Below are 22996 nucleotides of genomic sequence, written 5' to 3'. Positions count from 1 at the left end.
GCTATTTTTTTGAATAGCTACTCTGTGCCGGGCATTCAAGTAGCTGCCGAGGATACGGAGATCTAAATGAGCTACTCCTAGCTTCTAGAAATTTCAGGTATGGTGGAGAAATCTGAGAAATGCCGTGAAGTCCCAGGGGCCGCGAGGCGTCGAAGGAGAGTGTGATGCAGGTGTGTGTTGGGGGCATGACTTCGTAGGCAAACCCTCAGCAAATCCTACTCCTGCCAGCACAAACAACTACTTTACTCAGTCTGGCTCACAACTGGCAGCCAGGGTACTTTCCCAGGCAGCGCCAGCGGGGACACTGCCTCCATGGTTACCTGCCTCCCAACAGGACCTTCTGCTGATTGTTCCTTAGCCTTGGGGCCCTGGCTGCTGATGCTGAAGGCCTCTGGGTATCTGGGTAAGAATACCTAGATCTGAAATTTAGCCCCCCCCCCAAAAAAAAACCCCAAAGACATTTCTTGTTCCTTTGCTCATATATTTCACTGTTTTTGAAAAATCATTTCCCTAAAACTCACTTTCTCGCCTAGCAATTACAATACTGACGTTGTCCTCAAGGAGGTGTAGACATCAGATGAGACAGGGGTGTAGCAGAGGTCTAGCCTAGCTCGCATGTTAAATGCCTTTGTGAGGCTGCGAGCACCGGGGTGCAAGCCTCCCAGGAAAATCTCATCCATGCTGGTAAGTGGTGCATGAACCTTGGGGACTCTCTCAGATACACATACAAGGGTTTCAGTTGAATTCAGGATTTACGTCTTTCTGGGCATCTCTCGGCTTGAAATACAGCTTAAGTTTCCTTCCAGCCACGTACTAGCCTTGGACTAGGTTTTTTTTTTTTTTTTTTTTTTTTTTCTTTGAAATCTCTGGTTTCCTTTTGGGTAGCATGGGGATAATTAAATGCATTTCCAAGGAATATTAGGAGAATCCTTTGAAGTGAGGAATAGAAAACAACACGAAGTGGTGCTTTCATATGCAAGATTTTAATCAAGCAAAGTCGGTTTTCTGCCAGGGCCCTGAGGCTGGGAACTGAGCAATAAGAGAAAGGGAGAAGCGAGACTTGGGTGCTGCGCGTGAAGGGCTGGTGCTTCGGGCTGGCGGTCCGGAGGAGCCCGCGCCTGGCCCAGTAGGGGGCGCCAAAGCGCCTCACTGCAGCACGCCGGCGGCCAGCGCGGTGGCCTCGGCCGGGCAGAGCTCGCGCCCTGCCGCAGTCTGTCTGCCCTAGTGCGAGCGAGCGCTCGGGAGGAGACCGCCCCTGGCCCCGCGCTCGCTGCGGCTGCTGCTCCCGCCCGCGATCGCAGCCTGGCAAGTCGGAAGCACCAGCTGCAGCCGGGGCTGGTGGCGGGGTAGGGCTTTGCGATCCTGGGGGACCCATTCCGAACTTGCCCAGGACCGCAGTCCCCCAGCCTGGAGAGCGAACAGGTGAGTGTCACGCACGTGTCCAGGTGGCTCTTTGGGGGCGAATCCCTGCAGATTGGTCTCACGTCCTTGAGCACTCGGGGTCTGAGGGGTCAGTCTTGAGGGTTGCTGGGTGCCCCTAGGGGGGTTGGGGGGGTGGGGAGAGAGAGAGAGAGAGATGCACGCCAGCGCCCAGTTTTGCCAGTGCTCTCCCGGTTCGCCTTTTGGGTCCAGGCTGTGTTGACCCCCTAATTTGAAGGCCAGCGACCTGCAGCCTGCTGTGGGTTGTTTGGCTGCAAGGGTACCTGTTGATTTTACACGGGCGGGATATCAAGGGGTTTATAAAATTACCCTCTTAGGGGCATGATGCGTGGTGATAAGGGAGAATTCCGAGCTCATCATGGAATCAGAAAAAACTTGATTTCAGAACCAGAGAAAGGTTGACCCAAAGAAAAATTGAGAATCTCATTGCCACCACCAGATAGGTTCCTTGGTTCTCCAAACAGCTGCTCTTTATTTTGATGAGAATACAAAAACAGAAGCTAGGGGGAAAAAAAGAGTATCAAGATGCTTTCTTATCCTCTCCACTCCCCAGAAAGTCAAAAGAGGAACCTTAGTAAGTATAGCTTGGGATGATTTATGAGGATTGAAAACTGTTTACAAAGAAATAAATAAGATTTTAGTAATCTAAATGTCATAGGTCTAACAGTCTAAGCTCCTAGAAGATGGTCAGTTGTTTGTATATACAGTGCTTAGCATCTGTGGAATGAACACATGTATTAATAAATTCGGAGCATTTTTCTTCATTCTGTTTTCCTTCCTTTATTTTTAGGAAATAATCCATTACACATTTACTCTTCCAGATATTCAGATGTAACTTTACTCTCAAGAGTGCTGGGGACAAGAAGTTTTTGTCTGTATAGTTTTTGTCCACAAAGTAAATGAGTGGTAACCTCCAGTCAGTCAGAGTATTTCTGCACACTGGTTCAAATGTGTTTTCTTGTATCCATTTTAGGGAAGGTCCAGGTGATGAATTGTTTTGAACATCAGGAGTTTGGTCATAAGTTACTTATTGTAATCGTTTACACATTTATCTTTTTTTCTATCTTGTCAAATTTAATTTTCTGCATTTCCGTGTGAGGAGTAAAATTCTGAAGAATCTATGTCAGTTTGGTGTTTTTCTTTAAGCGATGTTTCTTAATATAAGTTTAACAATAACCAGATATTCCATTAGTAAGTTTTAAAAGGAAAAAATAACACATATAATTTCTCTGTCCTATATGAAATTCCTGTGCATCCAAGAAATGCAGTTTGGGAATTTACTGAGATATTCAACTTGTTTTTAAATTTTACATTTGATGGTTGCATTTATGCAGCATTTATCAAGAAAATATGCAGATTTTCAATACACAGGAATGAACAATTTTGCATGAAATAGTAAATCATTATTTATGTGAGCTCCCAACATTTGCATATTTTGCTTCAGGGATACTAGCCAGCGACCATTCTCATCTACAATTTATTTTACTTTTGTTAATTAATTAATTAATTATTATTATTTTTGCACCTGGGATTGAACTCACAACCTTGCGCTTGCCAGGCAGGAACTTACGATGTTGAGCTAAACCCCTGGCCCTAGTTTTGTTTTTTTGAGACAAGGTCTCACTGTGTAGTTCAGCCTGGCCTTGAACTCAGTGATCTTCTGCCTCAGCCTCCAGAGTGCTAGGATTACAGGAGTGCACCGCCACACCCAGTTCATCCAGAATTTATACAATTAAAATTTATATAGTTAATATATTTCAATGTATTATGCTTCTACAATGAAGGACTAGACATATACATAGGAAGCTTTTCTTAATGAATGCATATAAAATGAAAAATTTAAAAACCCTTTTATCTTAAGCCAAAAGTATGGGACTGAATATATTACAAATGTTTACGCTTTGGGGTTTTGGGTACTATTAATGATCACTAAGAAATTTTTCATTGGGAGGTGAAGTAAACAGTTGCTAATGTTGATGTTGACCTTTTCTTCCTTCAGAGGAAGTTTTGGAACTTTGGAAACCAGTAAATACAAAGTTTGTTAGTGGCGAGTTGATGACTTAAACATATAAAGAAAACTTGCATAGTACTGTCTCTGTGGACACCATGAGAAGGAATTTTCACTTTTTCTCACTTGAGCTTTTCTTAAAAACCTGCAGATTAAGAAATGCTCCTAGGAACAGTTAACATGTTTAGATAGCAGATCTGCGTTTGGGAAATATTATTACAGACTGCGTAAGAGGGTGAGTCCTGTGGACTGAGATGATTAAGTTTAACACCAGTGAAAGCGGTCTTGCATTTATCTTTCAAGCATCAATTACAGGAGCTCAGAGTGCAGGAGTGCGCAGTCCATGTGAGAGACAGGAGCTGCCTCTCAAAGAGAGAACCACCACAGCATGCAGAAAGCCTCTCAGGGAGCTTCTGCTGTGTTGGTTGCTTAGGTCACTTATATCAGGTGGTGAATGTTGTGGACATCAGGTTTTTAGGGTCATTAGAGAAGAGTGGTACCTATGACGAGAGGAGTTGGAGAGGGTCAAAACACAAAGGAAAATAACCCATGGTGTTTATCCTATGGAGAAAGAACCTACATGCTGGCCAGTAGAAATGTGGGGCAGGGTGAAGTGTCATAATAGATGTGACATTACATGAGGAGTCCTGAGAGAAAAAGTAATTGACTTGTTTTGAATTATTGCATTGAAAAAACCCAGGACACAGTAGCAGAAATCATAAGGAGACAGAGCAGAGCTCAACAGAAGAAAGACAGTTCTTCTAATTGGAAAGAAAACAGTGTTCAGAGTAACAAACCCACCTCCTACAGCTAGGAGTAGTAAATCAGGCAGGAGATTATCCTCTGGCCATAAGGAAATTCTCTTGAGATGGCTGGAGGATCCCTTTGGTTAATCCTCCCAAGGCTCTTTCCAAAGTTTCCTTCTTATTAAGGACCTAGGTTTCATTTCTAAAGCACCAACACAAAATGTGTTTACATTGTATGTAATGTCTTGTTTCAAGTTTAGGACAATATTGCAAAGTAACTTATTATGTGAGGTCATAATAAAAAAAAAAGGAAGCAGATCTTGAAGCACGGTATTTATCATTTTTTGTACTAGGGCATTGTGTATGAAAAATAGACAAATATAATCTTGATCTTATGTATCAATTTGTATCAATTATGTATCAAGAATGTGTCCATCTGTTACATAACTTGATCATGTGATCTAGTGTGGATTAGGATACAGTTTAACCATGAAATAAAAAACTGAATAACATGGCAGTAGAATTGATTAATATGAACTTACATTATTCAATCTACAAGAAATAAAGAGGCCCAGAAGTGACTTTCCCCATCATGTATACTTGTATGTTTACATACAGGTAGTAAATGAATGTATTTACATACTTCAAGTATTTTCAATTAATGCCAAGAAACAATGCCTTCATAAAAAGCTTCTTGAGGAAGTACTTTAGAAAATTATGTTGTGTGAACATGCACATAATTTAGTATCAAACACCTAAATTCTTAAGTCTTGGTCTTCCTTTCATTAATTTCGTAGTTTACAGTAAGTTATTATGGTCCTCCTACAGGATTGTGTGGGAAATCAAATTAGAAAATGCAGATAAAGTCAATTCTTGTTGGCATACAGTAGATTTTTAATATAAATTAATTCTTTATTTGCTAGTCATGAATTTCCAAATCTTTTTTGTTTAAGGATTGTGGATTCTTCCAAAATTCACAATGATGCAGTGACTCCAAAGGCTGCGAACAAAAACATTTGCTCAGATTTTTAGTTTTAACAACAGTAAGTTCTGCCAACACCCACCATGGCTAAAAGTGCGGAGGTCAAACTGGCAGTATTTGGGAGAGCAGGCGTGGGGAAATCAGGTAAGATTTCTGTTGCACTGTTGGAGAGTGTGTGCCGGTATGTGTGGGCTACTGCCTCTTGGGACTGGACAGGTGAGTGGCTGGCATTTCTCATTCCATTTGTTTTCCCTTAGTTAAGATTTCTTTCTCTTGAGAACTTCATTTTGCATAACCAACAGTTATGTATCCTTTTTGCTTATTCCTGATAGAGTAGCTTTGTTGATATTGCACAAGGTAATGGTCTCGATATTCTGAGGCAACCTCCAAAGAAGTTAGATTGTGGAAATTTAAAAAATATATTAATTATTATCTCAGTTTATGAGATTCTGAGTGGCTGGTTCTATATCTCAATCATTTTGATATTCTAAATAAACTGTTCAATGTCAAGCATATGTTGAGTGCTTAACAAGTTCTTGTTGAATGAATATATCCTTACCAGAAACAGAATGGCATTATTGTCCAATACTTTTAAAACCAGAAGACAACTTCTGAAAGTCAGGAGTGTATACTCTCAAGACAGCTATTGCTATTGCCTCTGGGTTGAACTTAAATTTTCAAATTATGGCTAACGCCAATAATTCAGAGTTTTTCCATTACACACCTGAGAAAAAGTTTGCACACCTATAAGTTTCAGCGTGGAATGGTAGAAGTGAAAAATATACCAAACATCCAGTTTGTAAATAATATTTTAGATTTCATAATTAAAGCATGCTAAAGGAGACGTTGCTAAGATGCTATGACAAGCCGTGGTCCCTCAACCATAAATGGCTTTGCATTCAGAACTTTTGGGTTGTGGCAAAGTAAACAAACAGATATTTAGTGGTGAGCGTTTGCAGAGGGAAACTCGTTCAGAAGTAATACGCCAGGTAATCCACATGAATTTCAACACAGAAGCACCTTTTAATTCTGTGAGGAGTCTCTTTCTTAATCACCTCCCTGGCTTGATTTCAGCAGTCATCTATTCTCAGCCTTCTTCTGTATTTTCTGTTCATTTTTCAGGTGCTCTTTCCAGCCACCACGCTTTTCTTCAATGTGCTGCTTGCTTTCCAAGCAGAGAAACTAAGTAGCTGCCAGTGCTAAGTTGACATTGCCAGCTTCCACAAGCTTGAAGAAGGTTAAAGTCCTCCCCATTAATCTCCTGGTTGTTTTCTAGAGGCATGAGAACCACTTTCCTGCAGCTGGCAGAAGGAGCTGGAGAATGAGGAAACTTAGAGTGGGTGGCAAGTGAAGGGCAGGGAATGCAGGAGGTGATGCTGCCCGTAATGCCTCATCTGAGCCCCTGTGAGTGGAGGGTTAGGCCTAGACCTGGCCTCTATTCATTCATTCAATACTTAGCATAAGTAATAAGGGAAAAGGATTTTTAAAAGGCCTTACATCATTTATTAAAATAAACTCCAAATGATTAAAAAGTTAAACATAAAATTTAAAACTCCCCAGAAGACCCACTCAGTAATCTTTCTATATATCCATCCGTCTCTTTCCTAACTTCCTCCTCTCAGAGCAGCTGGCACCATCTATCTTGTCTTATCCGCCAGACTCATCAGCCTGAGCTATGAGCCCAGTTTCCTTTGTTTTTCCCTAAGCTGTCCCAGTCAGCCCCTCCATTCTCTCCCTTAAGTATATCTTTGTGCACTGTGCCATCTTGTCTTTCCTGAACTAATTGAATATTGGCTCTGCCCTTCTTCTCTTAATTTTTCCAGATCTCTCATTCTTTGCAAAAGGTACATTCATTCTTCATTGTAATCATGCTACTGAGGTCACCACCAATGAATGCCCAAGACACTTTCCGGTCTGATCTTCTTAGGCCTCTTCTTGATGCTCAGCACAACTCTTCTTCCTGATTGCCTTCTGTGATGGTTAATGTGGACTGTGTGCTTGATTGGCCTGAGGGTTAGTAAAACTACTTCTGCCGATGCCTTGGTGGATTACGGAGGTGTGACCTTGGGGATTATATCTGGTCTCCAGCCCCACTGTTTCCCTGCTTTTCTTTCCAGTTGCTGTGATCTAAGCACCTTTGCTCGGTCACATGTTTCCACCATATTTCTGCCTTGGAGCCAGTGGATCATGGACTGAATGCCCTGAAACCATTAGCCAAAATCAGCCTCTCCTTTAAACTGTGGCTTTCAGATATTTTGCTCAGCAGTGGAAAAGCTGACCACTACACCTTCCTCCCAAGGCTTCCATGAGAGCACCTTTCTTGGCTTTCTGTCTCTGTCTCTGTGGCCCTTAAATGACTTCATGAGCTGCATTTCTCATGCTGTCTCACAGCATTTTGGGTTTCCAGCACTCTGCATGGCCTCTCTTGTCCTCTCTCTCCAGGCACTCTCCATAAGGGGGATGCCCCACACCACAAGCCAAAGGTCAGGCTGGGCGTGAAGAACAGCTTCTGCATATATACAGCTTATCACGAAGACCCTCACCAACTCTAAAATCCTGACTCCGTAACTGAATCTTCCTAAGACTGCTTTCTCTATCTACCTGGTTGTATGCATTCCACCATGATCATTTCTTTTCGTTTAGGTGAAAAAGACCAGATTAGACACGGTGGCTTTAACAATTAGTTTTTTGTATGCCGTCTATAGACAGTCATTGTTTTTTTTCTTTATTGCAATGGAATATAATAATAAGTTTGTAGGTATAAATTTATCCAAAGATATAGAAGATCCTGCTTGTTGGCAGGTTAATGAATGACAGTCAATGTGCCTCAGACAGCCACTGCTTTTCTATCCCAGCACTGGACTGTTTCCTTGAGACCTGCAACCACATCTCACATCTAAAAAATAACATGGTTCTGACTGATGCATGGGAAATAACTCTGAAACCTTTTCTCGTAATTCAGTAAAAATAACTGCGGGCAATTTCTTATCTATCAGTTTTGAAAATTGACTGTTGCAATACTGCGTTCATGTTTCTTTGAATTCATTTTGATTTAGTTGTATCTTGCCTTTGCTTAGTACCACACATTCATCTTTCTATTGTGTAGACTGTATCAGTCTTACAAGTAACTTCTGCTTTTTTAAGTCTGCAAGAAATTACACTTGCTGAAATAAACTGCAGACTTGTTACTTAGCTCCCCATCTGGCCATGATGGCCCCATGACTTAATCTTATTCCTCTCCAAACTGCCTAGGAGTCTAGCTCAAGACCTTGGACTGCTAGAAACCGAGTGTCTCTGGCTGTACTTGAGCTTGTGTCAGTTGTTTCAGAGTCTTTAAATTTTACTTGTCCTCTCTAATTTCCCCCCATATTCAGTACCAAATTGGTATGTGGGGTCCATAAGACTGCACTGTCCATTTGCTATAAAAGAGAAGCCCAGAGCTTTTATTAACTGAACTTGGCAACTTGTGGCATGTTACTACTCAGTTTCTTTAGTTAGAAAAATCTTGCAGTAGTACCTATCTCAGTTATTAGGATTAAATAAGTTATGACATGCAGGTGTTTTAGCACGTGGGCCATAACAAATGCTCAGCTATTAACTTATTATAATATTTCAAAGTGTGCTTATTTTAACTTATAAGTTCTCTGGTGAAAATAGGCAAGTGAAAAATATATTCAAGTGGATATTTTGATGTATAAGGTCAAAACCATATACTGTTACTCAGCATACCATAATTCACTTTCTCTCTGTCTGTCTGCAGTCTCTCTGCCTCTGCCTCTGTCTCTCTGTCTCTGTCTGTCTCTGTCTTTCTCTCTCTCACCTAAAATCTGGTTAATGTCCATTACAGCTCAGCTACTGATAATTATAGTGAAATCTTTTGTGACTTATCTTTAATTTTGGAAAAATAGGCCGAGGTATATTAGCATCATCAATAAATTAGCACCCTTAAAATTTAAAGTGCTCCTGGTATGTGGAGCTGATATTCTAAACTCAGATGATAGATAGGCTCTTGATGTTTAAAGCAGAGCTTAACACTGAGCAGAACTTTTTAGTTGCCAGGTTGACCAAGGACGTGTCAACAGAGGCCAAATGTAATATGGTGGTAATTACAAAGAAGCATTGCTGAAACGTGAGGTGTGTGTGTATGTAACATACACATGGCTGTATTTCCATGCTCTGTTGTAGTGAGTGGATTCCTTTTGTCTAATGTCACCTTGGGACTCTTACTCAAGTGAGCTTGCTGGTTGAGGGACAGCAGAGTGGACACTCTACAAGCATAGGCCACAGTTTCCCAGCCCCTCCTTCTGCCCCCACAGGGGTAAACATTTACCTCCCCTGGCTGAGGGTGAAGTTCTATAGTGAAGCATGCAGACCTCCTTACTTGTGTGCGTCAGCCTGTATTTTGACAAGCTCCAAGTAATTAAAACCACAAGGCCTGCCAATAAACCTAGAATACACACACTTTTATTTAAATGCTTCCTGTCTTCATACTATTCATATCTGTAGTAAGTGTAGGAAGAGCGGATAGAAAAACAACTGAAATTTTAAATTTAGTTTCACAGCTGACATTCTCATTTTAGAGCTGTGTGCCATCACAAAATATATTTCTTCGAAGGGCTAGTCTCAGAATTAATTAAGTAATGCTACTCTCTAATTCAAAAACCAATTGATGCACTCAACCATGAAGGCTTAAGTTTGTACACTCAGGTTGCTGGACTATAAATTGGGCACCAAATGCAAACAAGCTTGTGATGCTTTTTTATCTTGGCACCAAGAAAAATGATTTTTCTTCCTCTCTGCTGTCCTTTTAACCCTGTTCTTAACTCTCATTTCCCTCTACTCAATTATAAATGTTTTTAAAACATTTTTTCATTTTCTTTTGATGTGAATTAGCAAAAAAAGAGATTTTAAATAAGACTCTTCCAACGGGTACCAAAAATTTGCTGTGACAGCCAGGTGTGGTGAGACATGCTTATAATCCCAGGCCTTGGGAGACTGAGGCAAGAGGATTGCTGTGAGTTCCAGGGCAACCTAAGCTACATAGTAGGTTGAAAGCCAGCTTGAACTGTATAGCAAGATCCCCGTCTAAAACAAGAAAACAAACAAAACACTGCTTTAACATATATATGTAGTTTATGGGATACATTTATGAGCTCTCACATATATTAAAGAAAAAACAGTAATATCAATAGCATCTTGGGCTATAGAAATTTTGGCGTTTAAGAACTTTTTCTTTCCTTGAGTAGCTATATACCTCTTCTTTTCCTTCCTTTAGAGTTTAAGGTATGGTATGACGCTTCTCGAAAATTCTTTTCAAAGAACTCAGCATTGAAGAGGGGGTATAGGGAACTTGGGGCTGTATAAGAGCTCATAGTCATGTAATCTTTTGTGTTTTATTAAGGATATAAAATTTTGCAGGATTTAATTATTATATGTTTGTGTGTTTGTTTGGCTGTAAGAGCAAGTGTCCCCCAAATCAGCAACTAAAACGAGCTCCTCAGGAAGAAATAACAAGCTGATTTGTGAGTATCATGATTCCTAGGCTTCGGGTCCAGTTTGAGGACCACAGGAAGGACAGCAGCCATGGCCGGCTGCACAGGGACACCAGTGATGTCCCAGGACTGTCCTTGCCTCCTGACATCCAGCCCAACCGGTGTGTCAAGTTTTAGAGCATGTGTTCTAAGAATACATATATTTACCATCAATTGTTTTTCTTTAAAGATTTATGTTTGACAAGTAATCATTGTGTAGATTTATGGAGTACAGTATGATACCTCAGGGAATGATCAGACCAGGTTAATTAGAAGATTAACACTCGAATATTTATTTCTTCATGATGACAATGTTGAAAATCCTCTTAGATATTTTGAGATATGCAATAGGTTGTTAACCTGTTGTTAATGAATTTGCTAAAGTCACCATAACTTGTTGCTATTTTCTAAATGAAATTTTGCACCTTGTGATCAAGATTTCATTTCCCTAGGCATCCCCTTCCTCTGTCCCTGGCTACTTCTGTAAGTTTGGCTCTTTAGGTTCCACTCAGAAGTGAGATTGTTATTTCCTATTTGATTCTGTGTGCCTGGTTTGTATCCCTTAGCGTAATGTCTTCTAGATTCATCCATGTATTTGGGGATGACAGCACTTGTGGCTTTTTTCTTTTTAAAGACTGGGTTGTGTATACATACAGTATCACATTTTTAAAATGTATTTGCTCACTTGTGGTCACATTGGTTTTTTTATATCTTGGCTTTGGTGAATAATGCCATACGGACAGTGGGGGTGTGGGCACAGGGTTATATAACCTTAATGGAAATTTTCTAAACACATTAAAATAAGAAGAGGGACAGCTCAAGTTTCCTTCCCCGCAGGTGGATGCACAACCTGCATGACTCCTGAAAATGTGTGTGTGTGTGTGTGTGTGTGTGTGTGTGTGTACATGTGTACTCCAACAAGCTGTTACTAGTTAGTTTTTAATGTTGAAGGATTATCAGAGCCTCAGCTCATTTGGTTTTTGTGTGGTTGGTGGTGAGCTGAACAACTGTTTTTTTTAAAGGATTGGGCCAAAGTGTGGGAGTGTGGCGTTTGAGATATCTGGATGGAACTAGAAGAAATAACCATTCTATTACCATAAAATATGACTACTTGTGGTTTTCCAACGGTTATCTTCCTCTAACCTGCACCGTTTAAAAAAAAAAACATGAAAAGGCAAGTGGCTTAAATGAGTCAGTTGCCATTTGTTTTTTCAATCTCAGAACAATAAAAAGGTATTTTCAAATTGCAGGTTTATGCAGATGAATATGCATTAAAGTCAGATCTTTATGCAATTTCTAAAGTTATTATTGGCTTTTTTAGCAGACCTTTCTGGGTCTGCTAAAAAGCAAAGAATTATACTTAGGAAAAGAACAGTGAAGAATAAGAATGAAAGAAAACAAAAGAAATTAAAGTCAATTGTTTGTTGATGGGTAAATACTTTATAGATTGTCAATAGTCAATTCTTAATAAAGTGTTCTCTCTTGAGAGGACTTGTCCCTCTCCATTGAATATAAAAAGAAAGGGGCTTTTTTAAAATTTACATTTAAAAGAGAGTAGGGGGCCATGAAAGCACAACAGAAAAGAGCAAGAAAGTGGAGGAAAAATATAGTTATGGAAAAAAAAAACTGAAACAAAGTGAGAACTTTTTCAGAGCCAAAGGGACATACCTCTTTCCTTTCTTCTTTGTATTGTTATATATTATTAAATTCCAATCTTCACTTATTCTTGTTTGATAGCTAGTTTATTCATTGAAACATTCAGGCATTCTATTGGATTCATTTTGATCTTGACATTTTTCTTGGCAACTGACAAGGGCTAACTTTAAGGGAGTGAAGAAATATAAATCATCCCCTAATTCTCCTTGTTATTCCTGGTATTTCTCCAATTTATGGATTTGGGGATATCAGCCAAATTTTCAAGGTGATATTGGCCTTGAAGTCAAATTCCAGTGCAAATGCATCTCTGTTGCTACAGCTGCCTGTGAACATTGATGTGATTTCAAAAAATCGGCCATAATTTCTCCCAGCCCATTAAAAATAAGAGTGCTATATTGTAAAATCCAAGCAGTCTGAAATAGGTAATTTCATCATGAATAAACAGATTTGAAAACGATATACATACATATGAGAAATATATTAGAGAGATATTTTGATAGATCATCCACCTTATTGGTGCTATAGCCAAGACAAAACTTTTAGTTTATGACTCTCCAAAGCTCTTAGAACTTTACTACTAAATATTTTCATGTTGTATCATTCAGGTATTTTCCACATCCTCTGGAGTACTTTCTACTAGGAAATAACACGATCATTAGAATATCACAATATGACTCTTATGAAGCCTGAGGTTTTGTTTTATAAGAAAATTTCCATTAATCAATGGATGACCAAAACATGACAAATATCACTGGGGATCCAAGGTGTATTTTCCAGGGGCAACTGTTTTGTATACAAAACCTTCCAATAACTGGATGAAGTCCAGCAAATATGATCTCCTCAGTTCGAGATCTACCTATTTTAAATGTTAACTACATGTGTATGTGGTTCATGTGTACAATATTTCTATATTAATGTGCACTGAATACATGGTTATTATAGATCAAACAAATTAACACAGGGAGCTGTTACAACAATTCTTCCTCACTTCTTTGGAGCCAAAGATTTTGGAGCTACTCATTGGCTTAAATTTCTCTCCTTAGAGTCACATTGAGCATAATAAATCACTGTTCCATGTAATACTTTCATATTCAAAATAACTAGCATGTAGCTTCTCATGACTGAGTCTTTCCGCCTAGACTAGGGAGAGACAACGACTTTGTTTACTCCATAGAGATTATGGTTTCCAGTAACATCGTTCACACCATCATCATCACTTACTCACTTCTCCCATACACTCCATAAATTGTGGGACCCTCAATTGGATGCTGTGTTGTCCCTCTCTTCTTGGTACTATTGGAAAGTGTTTCCATTTCAGAACATTGTGGGTCCATGATGCCACTGAGTGTAAACTTTCCCTCTTTGATGTCACTGACCTCACTGAAATAATGAGTCCCAGTGACATTATGTCCATTTATGCTGGTTAAGGAAAAACCAAACAAAACAATACAAATCCAAGAAGCCAATAACAAACAAACAACAACAACAACAATAACAGATCTCCTGGATCTTTGACTTTGAGTAGGGATAATAACACAATATCACATTATTCCCATATGTATTAAATAACTTCTGCTTAGGAGAAATACTATAAAAGAGGTAAACTGGGAAGAGGTGATAATATGCTAATTCATTCTTTGTTGTTTTGTCCACTTGTTTCTGTCTCGTGTTTCTTTAGGACTCAAGGATACATTGCTACATGACATGCAAATAGTGATCAGTATATCATTTGTGGCCCATATACCATTTTTACACAAAAACGCATTCCACAGAGATTCACTTCAAGACCCACATGCACATTTCTGTACTAAACAGGCCAAATTTATGTGATGTGGACCTGCTGCTAAAAATTTATGCAATTTAGACTTACTGTGAGTTGTCTTCAAATAGGCAAGACTTGCCGTTGTTAGGTTATAACAGTCAACACAAAACCTTACTGTCCTTCACAATCACCTTGAACACTGGTTAAAACCTTTGTTTCAGGACACTGCTCATAGAGGTTCTAGTTCAGCAGATCTGTAGTGAAACCAGAGAGTTTGTATGAGGATTTCATGATAATTCTGATGCTGGACCAGAGAATCGTGCTTTGTGAATTACTGGGTTGATTGCTAAATATTCAATTTTCATCTAGAAAAAAAATTCAGCTTTGAATATCTCTCTTTCTATATCTACGTATCTAATATGTCTCTGTGTATATCCCCACCTAGAGCTGCCTGTTGTATACATGGAGTGTCAGGCGCTGTTTAGAGTACTGATCATGTGATGGTAAATAAAACAGGCAAGCTGTCTTCCCTCATGATGCTAACGTTGTGTTGAGAGAGAATGAGCTAGTCAAAAATACTCTGGGAGAGTACAAATATGAGACTTTTCCATGTATTCTTAAAACTGGGACTTGCCATTCACATCATAGTAAGATGAGACTGTTTTTTAAAAAAGTATGCACCTCAACAACTTTGATTTTAGGAGAATACATTGAGCTGTTGGTAGTAGTATGGATGAGCTGGGCTAGTCTGCAGGGATCTCTAGGCATTAAGTATGCAACCTGACTATGAGATATGTTAAGCATTCCTGATCTAAAAACCCTAATCTAAAAGTCTTGAAATGCTCAGAAATGTAAACGTTTTGAATGTGGACATAATACTCAAAACATTTCAGATTTTACAATAAGGATGATAGACTTGTAAAAGCATGCAAAAATTCCAAAATCTCAGAAACTCTATGATCTGAAATACTTTTAGCCCTAAGTATTTCAGATACATCAGATTCAACCCATATCAAATTATCTTCTGAAAGAATCTAAGTAGACAATATGGGAATTGAACCCATGACCTTAAATTTAGTAATATCATACTCCATAGAGTGTGTCTTTGTAGAAACAAACAAACAAACAAAAAAAAAACAACCCCAAACTAAAATAGTTTTCCTTCCCTCAATATTTAGAAAAAGTCTTTTAAAATTGCTCTTTAGTAAGTAGTATTTATGCAACTTATGCCATAATAATGGGAAAAATATTAGTGTTAGAAAAAGTTAATAAATTTCCTCTGTTTAAGGTAGAAAGTCTGTCTCAACACTGCATTTCCTGTTTTTTAGAAATCTTTTTAAAAGTTCTCTCATTTTATCTCATTGAGCAGTACTTTAAGAGGTAAAGCAAAACAATAAAAATAAATAAAAAGTTAAAATAGAAGTTATGAATATTTACTTTTCTGAAAAACAAGTGACGTCTTTTTACATTAAAAACCTTGTAAATTAGCTGAGTTATCACTTAGTGACACAGCATCTGTGTGGCAAGAGCGAGGTTGTGAGCTTGATTCTCAGTACCAAAAAAAAAAAAAAAGAATCCTGTAAAGTAAATTACAACTAAACCTAATGTGTGAGCCAGTTTCCTAGTCATTTGGCAACACATGCTGAGTTAGATATTTTAGAGAAAGGCTCAGTCATACATGGTAAAATGAATAATGATAACTGTTCTAATGCTCAAACATTTTTCCATTCAGATATTTTATATCTTGAATCTGTTTTTATCAGTGTCACGAAAGAAGTGAGGCCAGGAATACCATCCTTTTAAATTGTGTTCCAAAATTTAACTTATTTTTTTTATGTCTTCGATTTATCAATTTAGAAATATTTGTGCAAAGCCTCTTATGCTCCTGAGTTTCCTACATTTCCACTATAATCCTTACTGTGAGCCCAATAAAATGCCAGCGTTTGTGGAGGAAGCCCAGGGGACTATATAAAATTCTTCTTGGGTTCAGGAACCATAGTGTTCTGTTGGACACTGTGAATGGTTTATAATTAGAAACCAGCTAATCATAGTTTACATTCAGCAGAATTCATGAGCTTTATATTTTTAATCTTGAAATGTTTATAGATAACTGAACAGAGTTGTAAAAATATTACAAACAGATCTTCTGTATCTTCATCTAATTTCTCCCAGTGGCAACATCTTTGCTGGCACAATACATGATCAAAACTAGGAAATCAACATGAATACAATGGTAAGTATATGACATGCAGACAATTAAACTACAGCTTTTAAAATGATTGATTCTTGACTCAATTGAATCTCAAATCCTAAGACTAACTGGCCAAGTCAATAAAGGATGGAGCTTGTCATTAGTTTTTAAAATGTGAACTCTGATTAAATTATGTATTAACAGAAATTTATGTCCTACTTAGTTCAGGCCACAAATGCTATGGAGATGGATGGGACAAAAAGAAAACAGTAGAAAATATTTAGGGAGGCAGAAAGTCTAAAATACTTAAGTTCAGTGAAGTTTTTAAGGTGAAGTCAGGCAGAGCTTTTCCACTTATTTATTGCATCTCAAAATTATGATGGTTTTCACAGTAGTGTATGTCAATAATGCTAACATTAGAAAGGGAAAGAAAACTAATGCCATGAAACTTTTCCTCTGTTTCCTTCTAGGAAGGACAGTTTTTGGTTTTATATCTAAGTCTTCAATCTATCTCGATTGCACTATGCGGAGAATCTTGATCTCTGCAGGAGATCTCTCATCTTGATTCTCTGCATAGTGTAATACAGAAGGTCCAGCTTCATCCTTTTCCAGATGCATGTCCAGCTTTCCTAACACACATTTGTTGAAGGGACTGAACTCTTTTCACTATATATATACTAGGTTCTTGTGTCTGTCTTTATGCCAATAGCATATTGTTTTGATCCTGATTGACTGAAATACAGTTTTAAATTTTAAAATGTGAATGCCTCCAGCTTTGCCTTCTTACTCAGAATTGCTTTGGCTGCTTTGATTTATTTGCTGTTGTCCTATATTTAAGATTTCTTTTTATAATTATGTAAGAAGTGACATTCAAAACACCTACAATTCAATTTTAAAAACTGCTTTAAAAAGAGCATAAGACAGGTCTAGATATTTCTCTAGAGATGAAGTATAACGGTCAATAATACATGAAAAATGTTGAACATAACTAATTATTGTTAGGTTTTTCAGGAGAGAGAGCGAGAGACGAGAAAGAGGGCTTTATTGCAGGCACAGAAGGGTTACAGAAAAGTGTAGAGACTCTCTGGCCAGAATAAAAAAATGGCTGGGATTTTATTAGGTCTGACTGGGGGTACAGTTTGGGGAGGTGGGCAAGGTGACATGCTAGCAGCTGATTGGAGGAGCATTGGTGTGTGTGAAAAAGGAAGAGGAGATTTTTATTCTGGGCTGAGCAGACAAGAAGCAGGAAGTTGATTGCTATTGTTCTTGGGGTCTCTCAGCCACGTAGGTCTGTCGACATGATGATTCAGCGAACTTCACATGGACAGAAACCCATCAATTATCAGAAAAATACCAACTAAAACTGGAATGATGCATCACCTCATACCTGTTAGGATTATAGGAAAAGAATATGTAACAGAAAAAAGATAAGTGTTGTTGAAGATGTAGAAAATTTGAAGTGCTTGATAACTGCTTGTAGAAATACCAAATGGTGTAATCACTATGGGAAATTGTAGGAAGCTTCCTCAAAATATCAAAAGTAGAACTACCATATAATTCATCAACACACTGCGACATACATATCCAAAAGAAATGAAATCAGGACCTCAGAGATCAAAGAACTTGTAAAAGTACTGCAGGCTCACACTGTCTTACTAGGTGTTTTTAGGGGAACAGGTTGAAGTCTAGACGAGAAAGTAAGGAATCAATGCCATTAAAAAATGACAGGATTCCAGCAGAGTTAAAATTCAAATTAAGGTGGGATGGGTCTAGTGTCTGCTTTTATCTACAGTATTTTAAAATACCAAGCACAATTGTAAGTGCGCGACAGATGTGTTCTTCCTTTCTCCCTCTCGTGTCTGCTTTTCTAGAACACTCATTTAGATTGAATGTCTATGAAAATTTCTTTACGTCATTTGAACACTGCTATAGAATAATAAGGACCCAGAACAGAGGAAACTGTAATTAAACTGTAGAAGGCTTTAAAGCTTTATATTTTATTCAACTATGCTAAAAATAGTATTTCTGATCCAAATGCTGCCTGTGATTTCATACTAAAACCTTTCATTCAGCTCCTGAGGCCTAGTAATATATGAAGGAGGTATTACAAAAGGTGAATGGAAATTGTAAAGAAAGATGGAAAAGCATAACTTTTAATATGCGAGAAATGTGAAGCATGCTAAATATCCTTACTGGAAAAGAGAATAGAGAAGATATCTTAAAATTTGACCTGGGAGAACGCTAGAAGCAAAACTCAGTTTTCAGGTTTTTCTTTTAAAAACAAAACAAAACATGGAAGCCCTAGCATTCAACATAAGGGAAAATATGTAAGTCAAAAATATTAAATGATGATACATTTTTAAAATACTGAGTTGCAGAGATTTTTCTTTATTATTCATCATATTAGAAGGGTAGTTTCTCTTCCTCTCTCTCTCTCTACTGGAATACAAATTGTTCTTATGAACCAAGTAGCTGGAGGAATTGAGCTCCTACACAGGGCCAGATGCCAGAAGACTTCAAACATTGCCTGGATGTAGATTGGCTGGGATTGGATCCCATCAGATAATGAGAGATCTTTTAACTGCATGAATAATTCATGATTAATTATTGTTGGAGACTTCTAGATCAATAAATATTGTTTAAAATTATGATGCACAAATGCAAAGGAGCCCTGTCATATACTGTTCCGGGTAAGTTTTCAGTTACACAGTGGGTTATTGCAAATTACAGCACGGTGATCTTTTATTTTTTAACAAATAATTGATATATATGATCTCTATGGCAAAGTGAAACCTTAACTATATACAGGAGTTACCTTGGGCTGTTTTTTTCAGGCTTAGTAAAAAAAAAGTTTTCAGAACATAAAATAAACTCTTCAAAGTATCTCTGAGATAATATAAGCTATTGCAAATGCGTTTCATGTAAAGTATCATGAAGCAAGATTTTTAAACTATCTTTGTGAAACATAACAGTGCTATAATTTTCAATAAGTAAACATCTCTATATTATTTAATAATCCACAGAATCTACAGAATGTTCATTATAGTGTGCCAAATACTTGTTTCTTCTCAGCCAAAATTTATTCACAGATGTATGTAATCAATTCCACTTTGATATGTATTATCTCTAATGTCAATTAGTTAAAATGGGCCAAAATTAATGTAAAACTTTTCATGTTGCAAGAAGATTTCATTTTACTGAGTATTAAGTGCAGACATGCCAAAAGAAAGAATTGACAAGAAGTGTCAAATGCATTTTAATCTTGGAATGCTTTGCTATAAAGGTGCATTGACACATATAGAAATAAAACTGAACTCCAAGCCCTCATAAAAGGGTTGAAAGGCATAAAGCAGATATATGTAGACCTTAAGGAAAGAGACAGATGTAATAATGATAGTGGCCCCAAGATACCCATGCTCTAATGTTCAGAACCCATACATTTGTTACCTTACATGGAAGAGAAGGCTTTGCAGATGTGATTGCAGTTAGAGACCCAGAGACAAAGAAGTGATCTCAGATTATCTCAGGGAGCCAAACTTCAGCACATGAGTGTCTGAAAGAAAAGAACCTTTCCAGCTGAAGTCAGATACTGAGGTCTGAGGGAGATGTGACAGAGGAGGAAAGGTCTTAGAAATGCAATGGAAATGGCGTCTAGAAGTTGAAGCAGGCAGTGAAACTGATCTTCTCTTAAATCATCCAGAGAAACCCTCATGACGTCTGTAGAACTGTAAGATGCTGTGTGTTAGGCTTCTACATTTGTGCTAATTTGAATTCTTATATGTACAAATGGAGTGTGGCTCCCAAAAGCTTGTATTTCATGTTTGCCTAAATTAGAAAAGGAAAAGACTACTGAAAATCAATGTTTTATCCAAAGTTTCTGACTCTGTACACACATTTGTCTCCTTACCCTGAAATTCAAAGTAGCTTTCAGAAATTCAGGAATGGACTTCCTATCAGATTTGGGGATCATTGAATGGATGAAATGAGCAGCCTCCTAAACACAGAGCTCATTACTTTTCAAATTCAGGCGATCATGTGTGTGGTCACTTGAGGAAGCTTGGCTTTAGTAAGATGAGTCCTGCACTTTAAGCTTGATAAAGAAGGAGTTTGCATTTGAAAGCTGTGCACATGAGAGAGGAAGTCAGTTACAGTAGGATTTGTCCATGGACGCCTCCTCATTAAGAGAGGAGGTGGAGTAAACAAAGAGTAAAAAAGGATAGAGCCAGAGGTTGTGAAATGATAATAATAAAAACCAAAACCACTGGCTATAGGTTGTTGAGTCTGGCAGTATCCTGATGGACAATGACATTTAGACATCTTTGCTTGTTGTTAGCTCCTGGATGACATAACTATACTGAGACCAGATAACTTTAGAGCAAAGTTGGTGATGTAGAATAAAATAGCCAGTTATCCTGGGCAAAGAGGACTCAGTCAACATCTAAACCAGTTTGAACGAAACAGCAACCTGGCTGATATATACACACTGGGTCCTCTTTCCCTCTGTGATGCCCTCTGACATCCTCACACATTCACAGATAGGTGAGGTACAGTCCTCTGTTCTGTATAATCAGACATTTCCAAGGTGTAAGGCTCACATTCCTAAGATGATTTAAACTAGTTTGTCATATTCTGTTTTCTAGGTCTGTAGGTTCAAATGCTAAACACAGTTTGTACAATAGTGGATGCTTTACAGAATATTTTATTTATAATTCCTAATAGTTCACCACAACACAATGAACCAAGTGCTTTTAAAAACACTATTTTTCAGACAAGAAATGTAAGATTCAGAGAATTTAACAACTGGCCCACAGCACACATCTAGCAAGTGGGACAACTGGAAATTGAGCCCATTGTGCTGACTCCTAATGCCAGCTTTTCAACTGCAAGCCCTGCTCAAATTATTTCATTAGAGCAAAGCCCTTGGCAATTCAGTAATAGCATTCAGAGAACACGAACCATTCCGGATTGTTTCACTTAAACTGCCTTTGATTTATGAGATTTCTCACTGGTTTCCAAAAGAGACTGTGTTTTTTGCTACTTGCTAATTATAATAATTTTATACTCCAGTAGCCAGACTTTTTGGATTCATATCCTACCTCACAACTTCCTGGCAGAATCAAGGATTTGTGTGTATGTTGATCTGTGCAATATCTCCACCTGGATTAGTCTGGCATATTGTAGGTGCTCCATAAATATTCGGAGAATAAAAGGCTGCTTCAGATTGTCATTATAAGTAGTAAGTGGAATAATCCAAGAAAATAATTTAGAATGATGATTTCTTCCTGTTAACTGCTCAGTTAGCTGTCACTCTGTATGAAATTGAAACTCCCTTACCTGGTTTACTAGAGCATCCATTGAGATGCGAACCATCAGAAAGGTTGATTATTTTATGATTAGAATCTTTTTTTCTTATTATTGGTCTTTCTCACCCCTCTTTGCATTTCTACCTGACTTTTCTATTCTGGTGGCAGCAATTAAGAAGAATTACACAGTATTTATAAAATAGAAAATGTATTATGACTGTGTAAGAACAGACTTTACCCTCTAGGATAATTATATATAAAGTGCCAAGCTCGGAATGAATTGTCTACAGCAATTTGGGAATCATCACTTCCACTTCAAAATGTCTTTGAATATGGTTTTTCAATCCCAGTGCGGTGGCATGGGTTTTATTTTCAGTATTAACTAAATGCTCATCAACCACTAAAATATTTCTCCTTGCTCTTGTGTTTATTTACCTCCACTCTGCATATTTCTAATGCAAGGTCCCCAGTCTTAGAAGCGGTGGACCTGACTGACTTTCGCACCATGGCTTTGAATTTGAACACAGTTGCTAATACGAAGCACAAGGCTGTAGGTTTGCATGTGTTTGAGAAATACTTCCTCCGGGGCAAAGAATGATTAAGAAGAGGTGTCATTTTCTAGCGTGTTTATGCCAGCCTTGTAATAAGCTGACAGTGTTAATTATCTCAGTTCAGGAAGCCTGGGCCATCTCTTCAGTCAGTAAAGCTTTGCTTGGGCAGAATAAAATGCTCTTTCTTCTCCTCTTAATACATAAAACAGCTATAGCCTCTGTTTCATGAGGCTGGGCAGTGTGGTCAAACCTTACATTATTGAGTTGCTTTTACATTGGATGTAGGATGGATCCTGCTCAGCAGTGTTGGCTAGAGAAAGGTCACTCAGCTGTGCAAATTTATGGGGAAATAAAACCTTGCTCTCATATTTTAAATGCTATGAAGGGAGAGGAAGTCCCAGGCTCACAGTTTCTATATAGTCAACGCCACAAATACAGCTGTGGGGGTGCCCTCTTCAGTGGGACACGTGTAGCCATTGAGTGTTAGGAATGGGCACCTTTGTTCTTTCCATGTACGCACTTGTCTGTGCAGCTTGGAAAGTATGTTAATTTACACAAAATAAAAATCCATCCAACTGAGTTATTCAAGTTATCACAAATCTGATTTAAGCCATGACTTGGGAATAAGAGCATAGGATATTAACTATAGCTGTGAGGCTTCTGCAGAGGACAATAACATATTAGCAATTAGTATTTATTGTGAGTGATGCAACTTGTAGATATCTGCGTGCTGTAGTTTTATGGCATATGGCATTTGATTCTGATTTCCTCCCACCTTCTTGAAATGATTTTCTTTTGACCTCAGTTCAGCTTGAAACAAATAAAC

The 22996-nt window shown here is 38.2% G+C and overlaps 1 protein-coding gene across 2 annotated transcripts in view; it reads left to right on the top strand.

Moving 5' to 3' along the window:
• Positions 1-549: 549 nt before the first annotated feature.
• Rerg (RAS like estrogen regulated growth inhibitor) overlaps positions 550-22996 on the top strand; it is a 124656-nt gene continuing 102209 nt past the window's right edge. Inside the window, exons 1-2 of one of the 2 annotated variants that reach the window (XM_023565299.2) lie at positions 550-684; positions 5148-5320. In XM_023565299.2, the coding sequence (XP_023421067.1) occupies positions 5260-5320 (61 nt within the window). In that variant the 5' untranslated portion in view covers positions 550-684; positions 5148-5259. Of the gene's footprint in view, positions 685-1156; positions 1423-5147; positions 5321-22996 lie in introns of those variants that run through there. The other variant, XM_003470317.5, reaches the window with a different exon arrangement.

Source organism: Cavia porcellus, unplaced genomic scaffold (genome assembly GCF_034190915.1).
Source record: "Cavia porcellus strain 051 isolate PalLab524CR breed Dunkin Hartley unplaced genomic scaffold, mCavPor4.1 scaffold_27, whole genome shotgun sequence".
NCBI lineage: Eukaryota > Metazoa > Chordata > Mammalia > Rodentia > Caviidae > Cavia > Cavia porcellus.
This window is presented reverse-complemented; position numbering and strand designations above follow the sequence as displayed.